The sequence below is a fragment of the Cydia strobilella genome, chromosome Z (assembly GCF_947568885.1).
Source record: "Cydia strobilella chromosome Z, ilCydStro3.1, whole genome shotgun sequence".
Taxonomy (NCBI): domain Eukaryota; kingdom Metazoa; phylum Arthropoda; class Insecta; order Lepidoptera; family Tortricidae; genus Cydia; species Cydia strobilella.
In genome coordinates this window covers 34,166,439-34,181,768 of record NC_086068.1, presented here as the reverse complement: position 1 = coordinate 34,181,768, position 15,330 = coordinate 34,166,439, and the positions used below count along the sequence as shown (strand labels likewise).

Below are 15,330 nucleotides of genomic sequence, written 5' to 3'. Positions count from 1 at the left end.
TTGGGCTATTATAACGCTAAAGGACTAGTTTTTGATAGTACCTTCTCAAGATGTTTTGAAAAGTAGGGTAAATTTGATACAATACTAGACTAGATTTGTCTCTGTAGATCTAAACATGTAAAAAAATGCAAGTCTCGCAAAGCAGTTCTACTACAAAAAAGTTTTGAGATGTAATGTGAAACCTAGTCGGTTATTTTAGTCAGTGCCAGGGGGTGTTAAAACCGTAAGAATATTAGATACCTTAATTTTTTTAATACTTATAATGATTAGGCAATCGCACGGCTACATAGTGACATAAGGATAATTCGTCAACTATTTAAAATAATCCTAATTGAACATAGCGGTAGTCCTAATGACATGCAGTTTGAGCAATACTCATACTCATACTTTATTGGTAATATAAATTACATGTCAAGATTTACATATGTACATTTCGGAAATATAAATGGATGAAATCAATTATTATTATTATATCATTATTACAGCATTATTACTTAATTATTATTACTAACGTCATTTAGTTTTGTTACATAATTAACTTATTTATACATATTAATACACATACGAGTACAAGTAAAGCATTGTGTGCGATTGCCAAATCATTATAAGTATTAAAAAAATAAAGGTATCTAATATTCTTACTGTTTTAACACCCCCTGGCACTGACTAAAATAACCGACTTGGTTTCACATTACACCTCAAAACTTTTTTGTAGTAGAAAAACTGCTTTGCGAGACTTGCATCTTTTTACATGTAATGTTTTTGATGGGATCTCATCTCTTTTTGTAGGCAGTCCTTATTTTCGTGTACTAATACCCATACCATGCTCATACTATGTATACACATATCATAATTATAACATCTTCATTCATACTTGGTTGGCTAAGTGCAGTGAGTATGCGCACGATTGTTCCTAAGGTCAAACAAAAATGATTTGGCCTGGTAGCCACAAGATCGTACGTGCCCCAAAAAGGTATATTTCTTCCTGCTCTTAGCAACTCTCTCTCTCTCTCTCTTTAGGCCCTTTTCTACCCTTCGGGTGTAGGCCTGCTTCATTTCGCGCCATTCGTCACGGTTTTGTGCGACCTGGAGCCACTTCTTCCCCGCAGACCTCTTGATGTCGTCGTTCCAACGCATCTGGGGTCTACTTTGAGGACGCTCTTCTCCCCATGGTCGCCACTCGAGTAGTCGTTTACTCCACGAATCGGTCTTGCGTGCTATATGACCAGCCCATTCCCACTTCAAACTGGCTACGCGTTTTACAATGTTGCTCTGTTTTACGGTCTCTCAATGTGATCCCCACCAGTTTTCTCTCTAATGCCCGCTGGACAACGCTTAGTTTACGTAGTATGTCTTTGGTGAAAAACTGAAAACCCAGGTTTCATCTCCATAAGTGAGTTAAAAAGTCGTCATGGATGTCGTTTTATAGGTTTTAGGGAGTGCAGATTTCGAAAATGATGACCATTATGGAATCCAAGATGGCGACCATGCAGTATGTCATAAAATACATTTTTACCCTTTGGGTACGGAACCCTAAAAACAGCCGACCCTTATTGAATGCATCAAGGCACCACCTTTTGTTTGGAACTCTTTCAACGGCCTATTTGTAAAATTGTAACTTGAAGCCTTTTAAAAAACGTTCTCGAGTTGCCATACGAAAAAAAACTGTAGTCAGGTCTTCAATTTCTGTCCTTCGACATGTAACGTGATTTTTGGAATAAATCTATATTTTTCCATATTCTTAATTTTTTAAATATACAGTCCATTTCTTTCTCCACCTGACCCAGGCCAAGGCCTTTCCATATGGCTTTCTTTTAATTTGTACTAAGACCAGAAATAAGTCAACTTTTGAATCGACCGTTATATTTGTTTGAGTGGGAATGGGAAAATGCAGGGTATGTCAAAAGAAAGCTTAGCCATTGGGGATTTAGTAGCATGATCTCATTTGCCAAAGAACAATTAGCATTTTGTGCACGCGTATATTACTTAAACTATGCTTTTTTAGCCCAGGCAAGGATAACATTTTGTAATGTTTAAAATATACGCCAATACGCAAAAAGTATCTGGCCCCGCCTGCTCAAGCAATTATAAATGAGTTCAGAATTCCATAGACGAGCGTTTAAACGCTAAAATATTACAATCCAATGAACCGAGAACGTCACCCGGCCCTGAAAACATGGTGCGAGTTCAAGGTCAACCTGGTTCTTCTACGATACAACGGTCTATTTTCTTAAATGGTACCCGGGAAACGGAATGTAAAAGTGTTGCGGATTTTTTTTCTATCCTACATTACATTGCTTAAAGTGCTCTATAGTCTGTATCTTTCATCATCATTGGCCTTATCGTCTATTGCAGACCAACCAAATAGAAAACTGCCTGGATTTAGCCGACGCAATTAGATATAAGTTGTACGCTATTGAGTAATCATTTCATCCCGATATATTCCTATTAACAAAATAGCACGATTAAAGCAGCTTCGTTGTTACGTTACGCTGAGTAAGTAATAAAATAATATCGTAGTAAAACTTCTGTAAGTTTTGACACATCGAGTTAAATGAATTGACTTGAAGAATTTTCTTGCCCAATAAAATACCTAATTGTGGTTTGTTTACATTCTTTTAAATACCTAAAGATACATACAGACTATGGATAACGCCTCTAACTAACCTACAACCTACGTGACGACGCTATTTAAGCAGTTTGGAAAAAATCGCCGGTAATCTTATTTTCCAAAAGAGGTAACCGTAACTGGCCACCTGACGATCCAGATTTATCTCTAATAGATTTTTCTTATCGGGGAAATCCTAAAAGTATTTTTTTTGTCAGCCATCTAAGCTCCATGGAGGAATTTAAAAAAATATATAGGTACGGGGAAATGCAAGAAATTTTCCATCATGCTTTTCAGACTGCAATGAAAATTATCAGGTTCAGGTTGCAAGAGGGATAGGAATAAAATGGGTAACATTTTAATAGATTAAAAATAAAACCCCAATTTGTCTACTTTTATTACAAATAAACGATTTTTCCCTGTTTAAATGTTTTGTTATTCATAATAAGATTTATGTATATGTTGACTTATTTTTAATTTGTACTTATTTTGTATGGTTGTCTATTTTAGATACAGACAACCCGCAGCCATGTACATCGAAAGCAGAACTCGAAATAAGCAAGGAGGAGGATTCGACGACCAAGAAAGACTGCAGTTGAGCTGCGTTCCTTAGTCAAAAGTCCCATGTGCCATGTGCACGCTACGGGACTTACCCAAAACTAAAGCAATCTCAATTAGGTACTAGTGTAGCGAGGAGTGCGTAGCCTCATCATGCTTATTAGGAAGGTTTGCCAATAAGTCGTAGTAGTTTGTAGCGACTTATTGCACTGCAGAGTTCTGTGCAACTTCATGGAATAACAGTAGGTGGGCACTTTGTCGGATGTAATCGACATATCATAAAACAGTCAACTAATTTATAAGAAGATTATTATTTATTTATCTTGATCTTTAATATTATTAATTGTAATTGGTTATACAAATGTATTTAAAATACTATGCAAGTTATGATACAATTGTTTCATGTTTTAACTTTTTTAATCGTAGATACGTAATTTATAGGTTAGGGAACAAGTGTTTAATACATATATATATGCATGATACAATTTTAAAGTAATTTTATAGTAACTGTAGTATGAAATAACTGAAGTATTAGTATTCTTGTGTGAAATAAGATGGCCGCTGGTCGGAAAAATGTTCCAGTTCCTTATTGTTCCAAACGCACATAATAATGATTAATTTATTAAATATTATTTATTCTTAGATTTTAGGTTAAAAGTACAATTTTATTTTTATTTAACCATTCAGTGTGATGTTAATCTTTAAGTTATTTTATATTTGGTGCCGTTCTATTTATGTGGTGTGGTTGTTGAGACACCAATTAGTGATAACTGCATGATAAATTGATAGGTAAACTATAAATCAATGCTATGTACTTATGTCCCAAAACGCTTCTTTAGTGTACACTGTACAGGTATGGTAAACAAAATAGTAAATCGATAAATGAACTAGCTCTAAACAAACATCTGCTTTTGCAAAACGAGCACCCCTCATTTAGCGCTATTCCCCTTGCTCCTTAAGAGGGGACGTAAAGTCAGGAAATTCGAAGGGAACAATAAATATGTTGCACTGCGTGAAATTTGCGACGGAAGATATGGCCATCGCGCGGGTTTTAACGTTTTACCTCAATGTTTAACTCTGAAATAGTACATTTCGATGCTAGTGCGGAAAGTACTATTCTGTTTAAATTTAGGTCGTCACGTCTCTAGGCAGTCTCGGCTATATCACTAGGTACCTATACATATTTTAGTAAAATAATACTGGTGTGCTGTGGTATGCAGTAAGCAGTAACCAGTAACGATATACCTACAATTGATATAAAAATGAAACTAGACATGTTTTCGTGATTTTCTTGTATCGAACCACTTTACTTGTTAAGGTTTTGTTGTAGTTTGCCCTTGCTAATATATACCTAATCTAGTTTCCGTCTGAATATTTTCATGGCATTTGCCTTTGTAAAAACGTTGGGAAAAAAAATCGCTGGTGGCCTAGCGGTAAGAGCGTGCGACTTGCAATCCGGAGGTCGCGGGTTCGAACCCCGGCTCGTACCAATGAGTTTTTCGGGACTTATGTACGAAATATCATTTCAGTACGAAATTTCAGTGAAGGAAAACATCACGAGGAAACCGGACTTATCACAATAAGGTCTAGTTTACCCTCTGGGATGGAAGGTCAGATAGCAGTCGCTTTCGTTAAAACTAGTGCCTACGCCAATCTTTTGGGGATTAGTTGCCAAGCGGACCCCAGGCTCCCATGAGCCGTGGCAAAAGCCGGGACAACGCGAAAAAGATGAGATTTGCCTTTGTAAAAACGTGTAACATCAATATTTTAAAAAAAAACTACAATATTGCGTTAAGCCCCCTCTTAAAAGCGCTCGCCGCTCGGGCTCCGCTCGTTTCTGATCTCCAGAATTGACGTAGCGTAGGCACATCTTTTTATGAAAGCAACTGACGTCGGAGCTTCAATAAGACCATATTTAGTACGGGACGGGCAACTTTTGTCCTAGAAGCTTCGAAGCTGTCCGTAGGTCTAATATAATTACCTTTTTTTTAACCGACTTCAAAAAAAGAGGTTATCAATTTGACCGGGTTTTTACACGACTGCCCAAAAAAAAGAGTGTAGAGTCATTCGGGTCAAAAGCACGCACTTCATTTTCAAATTTTTCAATGCTCTTAAAAAATAACCAAAAATGCGATTTCCGAAGTTATTGGATAAAATTCCCGTAGAGTATCTTATGTATTTCCATTATTTAGGTCTGTTTACGTCCAAGGCTACTTATTTTGTTTCTATTCGTGATTAAGCAAAATTTGCCGAACGCGTACTCTTGTCCCGTTATGTTATGCGGGTAAAATTACGCAAGCTATTGGGTAAAATTACGCGTGCGGGGTAAACGTTCGCATTCAGGAATATTGATGGATACGATAAATAAAAATCAGATTATTGGTATAATCAACGTTTATTTAACTTTAACATCAATATAACTGGTAACGTTTAGTACTTTAATTTAAACAGGAACTTTAAACATTTATTATTGCAACGAACTATAGTCTTAAATCACTAAGAACAAATAAAATTATTTTATATGAACATATTTTAATTTGTGTTTTCAACTTGACACACTACTATTTAAACTATAAACTGAATTAAATGTCATATACGAAGGAAAAAATGACCAAAACCTCCAGTGTCCTTCGTATATGACATTTATTTCAGTTTATAGTCTTAAATCAACTAGAAACTAAAGAGTGAGATCAAAATTAGGTATAAAGTTTACATTACAAAATCAATACAATATTATTTACTCAGGTTTAAAGCGACCCAAAGATGTAGGCACGTGGGCAGACTTCAGCCTCTTTCTTAAAGCACCTTCGCTTATGCCAACTTCTTCTGCCTTTGACTTTTGCCTTCTGGAATTAATTATTTGGCTTTATTTATTTGGTCTTCGGTGATCAGGGAACGTTCTGGGGCCTTCCTTACATAGTTCCTTGGCATTTTGATGTATTCTGAAATAATAAGAAAGTGTTAAATAACTTACAATAAGTTTTTTTTGTGTCGGGGTATAAGTACGCAACGTGGGTAAAAATACGCGTGCGTAATTTTAGACCCGTACTCTTACCCCAATAGCAAAAATATTAAACGGTCGGACCCAACCCACATGTTAATACATTTTGGACACAAGTACTTACAAAAATACTACAATAACCGAACAAGATTTATGCAATAGACTTGCTGGCTTAAATCCCTCTGTGTAATGTCTGCACACTTTTCCCCGGCACATATATTGAAGAAATTATTAACACTTTTCGTATTCGGTGCCCTGTCTCGACGAGTACGTAACTTGCGCGCGCGCGGCACGTGGCTCCGAAACGGCGACGCAACGGCCACTGAATTCCGCTAACACACACCTCAGCCCCCTTTTTACCGGCGGAGAGCGGGGAGCTGCGATCTTTTACCCGCTGCGAGCTGTTACCCCGAATGACTAATGTTTTCAGTGTTCATGTTTATATGTATATATATATATATATATATATATGTGAGTTTCTTTATTCCACCATAACTTCTAAATGCCTTAACCGATTTAGATGTATGATATATCATTCGAATCCGTACGTCATCCCGGGTGGAACGTGGATGGAACGGAACGCCTGTCAAAGAAGAGGCGTATTTTCTTACTGCAAGAATATTTTAAGTTTCAAAGGCAACATTCGATATTGTTTTTATAAATATACGATACACAAATAATCGTAAATAATGATATTTAGGTAATAATAGTACAATGTTTTAATATTTACAATTGTTTCTGTCTTATAGAACATGCATTTGAAAAAAAAAACTCATTGAAGTGGGTTCAATAAAAATCTATTCTAGTCGAATAAAAGCTAGAAAAACACCTCTTCATAATGTCAATGTCAATGATGTCACAATTAATAATATAAATTTTCGAATTCCATTCCTTACTTGTTGCTTTTCTTATTTTTTCGCAACTGTATTAAAAAACGTCGTTCGATACACGTGCGGAAAAGTCATTCTTCACTCGTCCCGAGTTATATCTCGGTACTCGTGAAGTAATGACATACTTTACGCACTAGCATCGAAATGTATTATTATCATGCCACATATGAGTCAAAATAGTGTGTAATGTGGAGTCTTGCCTTTGACGCGAACTAATAAACCGACAAAAAACGGGGAACTAGGCGCGAAGGCGTGAACAATCTGCGAAATCGACGCCACACTTACGTTCGCGGCTTCGCGCCGTGATTCGCGCATGAGTGTGGAGGGCCCTTTATACACGTCCACCTAAACCCAAAACGCCCGATAGCCAGCTTGAACTCCGCTTCAGGTAGGGGGGAGGGGGGGGGGTTAAAGTACAGAGCTCCCGGCGCTCAGAAATAAAATTCTGGCGGATTCGTTTGGACCTTTGGGTCAAGTTTGGTGTCGTTTTTAAGTAACTAGATGATGCTCAATTCATTTCCCATACCAGTTTTTTGGGGTTCCGTAGCAAAATATGGCACAATACCACAGATTAATAAATAGTTACTACGTCAATACTTAAAATAATAAACTTTTAGTAGTAACGAAATGCAAACAAACCCTCATATTTCTATATTTTTGTATTAAACTTGGTTTATAAAAATACTGTCCGAAACTAACTTTTTTTTTTTTTTCATTTTTTATTTATTTTTTATTATTCTCTTTATTTATTCTTCTTCTTAAGTTAGACATTTTATAATATGAATATAAAACTCCGAGTTTTATATTCATATTGTAAGTGTTTTTATATTTTACTTTTATTATAAAAGATGAAGATGTCTAACTTAAGAAGAAGAATAAATAAAGAGACTTTTATTATAAAAGTAAAATATAAAAACACTTACAAAGTAATTAAAAATAATAAAAAATACATAAAAACACATCATATAAAATGTAACCTAGGGTGCCGCCAGCACCGGGGCAGGGCCTAAGCTGCCGGTGGTCAGGGCCGCAGAGTGAGGAACCGACGTACTATACGCGCCGTGTCCAAAATTACCGCCTTGTGCCCCTTCTGACCCTTGATCCAACCACCTAGCGAGAGTCTCTCTAGGTGTTGGTCGAGACTCGTCGCTATGAGACCGTTCGCTGACACGACTATCGCAACAATGATCGTCGAGTCAACATCCCACATGGCGGTAATCTCGTTATGTTATTATTCGTCATGATAACTTCGTCCGCAATTGAACAGGCAAAACCCTCGGTTTCTCCGAAGAGGTCCCGGAATCGTAGCCAGTTCACCGACGCGGGCAGGTCTACATCGGGTACCATAACGGTCTTGTAGAACCGCCTGTGTAGCTGCTTATCCTTCCATACCGCCTTGCGGTCGTCGGTGCTTAGTACTACAGGTTTGTGCCAGTTCTCGTTTGCCAAGGAGAGCGGCGTGAGGCCCCTGTCTGCTGCCACCACGTCACGATGCATCCCACACTCGTTGTTGAAGAAATAATTCCTGAGATTACGGTTGTAGAGATTTTTGGCGTTTAGAAAGCCGCGACCACATTCCCGTGGGATGTACAATCTCATAACAGACGAGCATGAGCGTGGGTACAGCATACGGTGTGGTGAGTAGCTGTCGGACCCTCCGATCCAGGGCATTCAGCTCGGTCTGAGTCCACCTTAGTATGCCAAAGGAGTATGTGAGTAGGGGCATTACCCAAGCGTTGAAGTCGCGCACTTTGTTGCCTCCTGACAAAATACTGTTAAGGACTTTTGTGAGCCGACTGAAACAGCTTTCCTTTACCGACCGTCTAATCCCTCGTCCTCAATACCCAACGCCAGTGCGCACTGACCCTAACCACTCGCTGTGGTGCGCGTTGAAGTCGCCGAGGATTACTAACTCCGCCGAGGGAAGCCGCTCGAGAACTTCGCTAAGTCCCACTTGGATACGCTCCAGCAGACGATTGGTTTCCGAGTCTCCGCTGTGAGATCTGTATAAGCACACATAGATACGGACGTGGCCACCGTAATCTACGCGCGCCCAAATAAGTGACAGATCTCTATCTTCAAGACTGCCCAAACGACGACAGCAGATATCGTCCCGGACAAATATGCACACCCCAGCCCGTGACACGAACTTGTGTTCGAGGCTGTATCCAGGGTACATATGCCTTTATACAAATATTCAAGTCCCGCACGCAACAAAATGTTTGACCTCCATACAAACTTTCAACCCCCTTTTCACCACCTTGGGGGACGAATTTTTAAAAACGCTGAAATTAGTTTTCTTGTTTTTTAACATTATATCTTTTCGCAAAGTTTCAAGTTCCTAGCTTACAATAAAGTTTGAAACTTAAGACAAATTTCATCCCCTTTTTAACCCCTTAGGGGTTGAATTTCCAAAAACGTCAAAATCGCTTTTTTTGTAATCGGCTATTATGCCTTTTTAAGAAGTTACCAAGCATTTGTAATGGATTCAAACATTCAACTCCTTATTAACCCTGTTAGGGGGTGAATTTTTAAAAACGCTGAAATTACTTTTCTTGTATTCTAATAATATGCCTTTATACAAAGTTTCAAGTCCTGCACTTGATAAAATTTTTGATTTCCATACAAACTTTCAACCCCCTTTTCACCACCTTATGGGATGAATTTTTAAAAACGCTGAAATTAGTTTTCTTGTTTTTTAATATAATACTTTTTTGCAAAGTTTCAAGTTCCTAGCTTATAATAAAATTTGAACCACAAGACAAACTTTCATCCCCTTTTTAACCCTCTTTAGGGGTTAATTTCCAAAAACGTTGAAATATTTTTTATGTAAGCGGCTATTATGCCTTTCTAAGAAGTTTCAAAGCATTTGTAATGGATTCAAACTTTTAACCCTTTTAGATGAATTTTTAAAAACGCTGAAATTACTTTTCCTGTATTCTAATAATAGTATGCACATAAACAAAGTTTCAAGTCCTGCACTTGATAAAAATTTTGATCTCCATACAAACTTTCAACCCCTTTTTCACCACCTTGGGGGATGAATTTTCAAAAACGCTGAAATTAGTTTTATTGTATTTTAATAATATACCTTTTTCCAAGTTTCAAATTGCTAGCTTAAAATGAAACTTGAACCCCATACAAACTTTCATCCCCTTTTTAACCCCCTTAGGGGTTGAATTTTTCAAAATCGCTTCTTATCTCTTGTACACTTTACAAATACAACCTGGTGTGCAAATTTCAACTTTCTAACTTTTGCGGTTTTGCCTCTGCGTTGATGAGTCACAGTCGGTCAGGACACGTGCATTTATATATATATGTCGGAGAATGACTGAATTGTGCTATCTATCGCCTTTCATAGGCGTTATCACTCAATCTTTGACAAATAGAGCAAACTAGGGTGTTACAGTACATCTGAGTGGCGTTCGACGCAGTTCGACCAAGTCGTCATAGAGTGCGCTGCGGCGCTGCCTAAACAATAGAATGCAGAACAATTGGTTGATCTGTCAAGACATGGTAATAAATTATGGGAATAGATGTCTTTACGTATACCGCCCCTTTTAAGTTTATGCCCTTTCAAAATAACAGCAGTAGCTAAAGATACCATTACGAATTAAGAAAAGGTTGTTGAGTTATTGGAGAGGTTCATCACATGAGTTAGCGGTCGTAACCGGAACCTGAGTTGTCCAGAGGGCGTTTGAGGGCTGGGTGCTAGAGAGAGCACCGTCCTATTCGTAACTGCAATTCAAGGAGGTTTCGGACCGGGCGATGAGGTTAGCTGTGTGATGGAACCAAATGTGTTGTCTGTTGTAAAGCCAAGATGTTGGCACTGTTATTTGGAAGTTGGTGTTGACTTTATGTAGGCATTGGTTGACGCATGTGAAAAGAAATTAGTTGCCAAATAAAAACTGATAAATGAAAAATTTACTGGTAAATTGTATAATGCGCAAATAGGCACATTTTCTTTTTTTTTAGTTTTTCGCTCGGATCTCAGATGTGTTTTAGATATGTCACACGCGTGCATTTAAAAGTTAATAAAACACACGTAAGGCGACTGTTTAAAAAAACATGTTATAAATTATTGTCTTCCTCAAATGTGTAGGCTACGACAGGATGCATACGGTTTTGACGTGTTACTTAGTATTCTTCGGTAGAAAGTAGCAAAAATGAGATTATTGCAAAAGAAGGAGAGTAACGTTTTCTTTATTAAAGGCTATCTCGCTCTGTCTTAGTATTATTATTTCTGTCATGCATATGCTTTATGGTTAGTGTGAGGAATACAATCTATCTTGTCAATAGCGATAATTCTTGACTATTATTATTACGAAAGTTATGGAACTAGTACAAAAGTTGTTCGTAGCACTACTCCTTACAGATTACGATGTTCCTTACGATCTTTACGAAATCAGCTGTCGATGTTTAATGAATAGAGACGAACGCATTTAATTTTTTTTTGTTTGTTGTTTAGAGATAAAGAAATAAGCAAACTATTCAGTATAGCGGTCTGATTTAAAATAGAAATTCTGTCACTAGTACATGTTACACTAGGTTCTCGTATTGGCATACATCGCATACATTGTAAAACTGGTTGTGAACTCCTTTACTTTATTAATTTCATGCATGTTCAACCTTTTTGTACCTTTCTGAGAGCTCTTTGGTTTTTGAAGTATTGTGTCATGACCGTGTCCGTCAGGTAAAGTCATGTCAGTGTGTAAATATCACATTAATTTCTTGCTTTTTCTTAATAAAATTATAAAAGCGGTTTTCCTCGATGAACACTAAATTTTTAGGGAATACTAAACGTTTAAGTAATGATTAGATACGCAGGTAATGTTCATAAAAACAGTAAAATATGGAAAACCATTTATTATGGAGACCTCAATACAAGATGTGTTTCAAATGAGAGAAATCTCTGTGGTTAGGTTCATTTAGAAGCTAATTTGAATCCTTATGGTAATATTATTTTCACTCTATTTGGATGGTTGCATTTAAAGTCTCATAATGAATTGTTCGAAATGTATCTCTACCCCATACCCCATTTCCGCTGAAATATGGCCTGATTGAATATGGTGATACTACTGATGCTGAACTGGTACATTCACAGCAATGATCTTGTTAGTGTTTGTAAAGGTAAATTCATGGCTTTAATTGTTTGCCTGTCAGTATTCAAAAGTTATGGAAGAACTTACTTTAGTCAGGTAGGCCGAGCAATGAGCTTAGATACCTCAGATTGTTGTATTCTATCCGCAGATGTATGCAGTGAAGCATACAATACAATGTCAGGATGCCGTGGTAGTGCAGATGAACTGCGTGCTACAGTTTCTTTTGGAAGAAGAAGGAATCTGATCTTCGCTCCAGTCTATACCAGTGAAAATCACGAAGGAGGATCATGTACGCAGGGACGCGTACAATGTCAGAGTTGGCCGTGTCGGAGAATGACTGAATTGTGCCATCTATCGCCTTTCATAGGCGTTATCACGCAATCTTTGACAAATAGAGCAAACTAGGGTGTTACAGTACATCTGAGTGGCGTTCGACGCAGTTCCACCAAGTCGTCATAGAGTGCGCTGCGGCGCTGCCTAAACAATAGAATGCAGAACAATTGAAGTGATACTGTCAATCAATCTGCTGATGAGCACGAACGGGAGGAGATGACGACGTTGGCGGTTCCTGGGTCTAATCCACTGGTTTGCTTTGGATAAGAAATGTAATGTGCTGTGATTTGTAAACAGTCTTGTGTAGTAAAGACTGTGAGTTGATTATCGTATTTCATTGAAAGCCCTCGTCATCCACGATTGAAGGTTCTGATGCGCTGCCGATAGTAAGATACGCCCAAGATTCCGACATATAGATTATTATAGAAGATAAATAAAATAAAAATTATTTATTTGAGATCAAAAGCGATCCATATTTTGTTAGTAACATTTTAGCCTTAATACTATGTTAGTAACCTATATCTACTTAGACCTACCAATGACTACTTCTGTCCAGTACCTAATGAGCGGGCAGTCAAGGCGCTCGGCTAACGCCCTCAGCATGCTGTTAGTGCTGCCGCGCACACGTCGGAGTAATGAGGCCACTCTCTTCCGTCTAATGGCATAGAAGTCGTCCGTTCGCGCCTCGGCGAACATGCCTGACGCACTACAGTGCCTCGGCAGCCTTAACAGCATCCTAAGGACATTATTGTACTGGACTCGCAACGTGTTGTAGGCCCTTTGTGTAAAACTTGCCCACAGACCGTTATAATATTAGTGTGATTTTTAATCATCTTCAATTTATAAATGAAGTCAGGTAACATTGTTAAAAACAAAGACAAATAATAATAGAAAATAAGACAAGATTTATTGTATTGTATAATATTAACTGAGTACAAAGGTGTTGACAATAAATAATACATTAAGAACCAACAGTTTATCCATCACGGACGTACAATATACGTTTGTGAATTAAATAATTATTTACCACCACCTCCAAAATTACATACCTAACTCAGTACATTTGAGCTGACGTTTAAAACAATTGCACCTGGAACTGCAAGATTTCACGCACTGACATCTTATTAATTCTAGAGCCATAAGACTTAGGGTCCACAGTGGCACCCAAGCTTCTTGATGCCCGCGCGCCGCCCGCAAAAATCAAACCGGTACATGCAATAATTATTTTATTTTTCATTGAAAATAGTTAAATGTATATATAATGTTAATGTTTTTATAATCTGCATTAAATAGGCTTTTGGACAGTATTTTTATAAACCAAGTTTGATACAAAAATATAAAACTATACGGGTTTGTTTGCATTGTGTCACTATTAAAAGTTTATTATTTTAAAGATTGCGCCACATTTTGCTACGGAACCCTAAAAAACTGGTATGGGGAATGAATTGGGCATCATCTAGTTACCTAAAAACGACACCAAACTTGACCCAAAGGTCCAAACTAATCCGCCAGATTTTTTTTTCTGAACGCCGGGAGCTCTGTACTTTGACCCCCCCTCCCCCCCCCCACCAGACGCGGAGTTCAAGCTGGCTACCGGGCGTTTGTATTACATTCGTACCAATAGGCATTGCTGTACCCCAAAATGTATACCTTTCCATACAAGCATGCCCCATAGCAAACGGACCATGTCAGCGACCGTCTAGCACACGCTTAAGATTTAGATTTATTTATTTCATAATATTAAATTACAATATAAATTATTTTAACTTAATCTATACGAATTTATATTATGATCGTCACTTATTATATACAAATGTCAATACAGATAAAAATTCATCACAGTCAAATAAATGTTGGGAAATAAATATACGATGTCAATAATAAGCATGGTTACGAAAAAGATGTCAATATGCATGGCTACTTATACCTAGGTAAGCTCGGAGACATCGGTCCCGATTCTAACTGACAATGACGGCGATAGATATTTATATGTATTATGCAATACTGGTTCTTTCTTTCTCATCGAACTACACCAGACTCACCAGAGTTGGCATTCTGGTTGACGGTGTGTTGACGCTTTTAAGATTTGGCTTAGCACCGACTTCAAACGTATGAGTTGCTAGCGCACATAAAACGGGATGATATCTTATTTTATCAATTTTATCATTCGTGAAGTTTTTTTTTTAAAGATTAATTTTTACTTTATTGAATTCATAGGTGATACGGTTGGAAGTACAAAATCATAAAATCTTATTGTAAACTGACCTGTATGATGTTGAAGCTATTTTGTTCCGTTCTCTATGATGCCCTCAATTCAAATGTACCAGTTACAGATGCCTGTTTTGAAACTGTCCTAAACATAGAATTTAATCGATCGTTCTGTGTGGCGTGTGGCGTGTGGCGTGGCCTAGCTATTCCATGTCTTGATGTTTAATGGTATTAACTACATATAATTATATTAAATGCCTAGGTATTAGGTACAGTCTGCATCTAAGTAGCGTAGCGGATGAAACGAAACAAACGCGTCAAAAGTATCTGCCACCCTCACCCTGGCTGGAATACTTTTCCAAATAGATATGTACCTACCTCTACAGTTCGCGTTCATAAGTATCTATCATAGTGTAATTGTTCTACTTATAGAGACATAATATATCTCTTTTTGTTAAGCTATTAGAGAAAGGCAAATACTTTGACGCGTAGTCTAATCCACTACTTTTGATGTTCACTGTACCTAGTTATGTAGGATGACAATCGTAAGTCAATTTTGTATTCTTATTGTTTACCAATGTGCCAGTGTTATTATAATTACTAGAGATGCCCCAAATATGAAATATACTT

General features: G+C 37.5%; 1 protein-coding gene across 1 annotated transcript in view; it reads left to right on the top strand.

Annotated features, from left to right (window-relative positions):
* LOC134754454 (uncharacterized) overlaps positions 1-7,412 on the top strand; it is a 33,286-nt gene extending 25,874 nt beyond the window's left edge. Inside the window, exon 3 of the mRNA XM_063690787.1 lies at positions 3,119-7,412. Within this exon, the coding sequence (XP_063546857.1) occupies positions 3,119-3,207 (89 nt within the window). The 3' untranslated portion in view covers positions 3,208-7,412. The remainder of the gene's footprint in view (positions 1-3,118) is intronic.
* Positions 7,413-15,330: the final 7,918 nt, after the last annotated feature.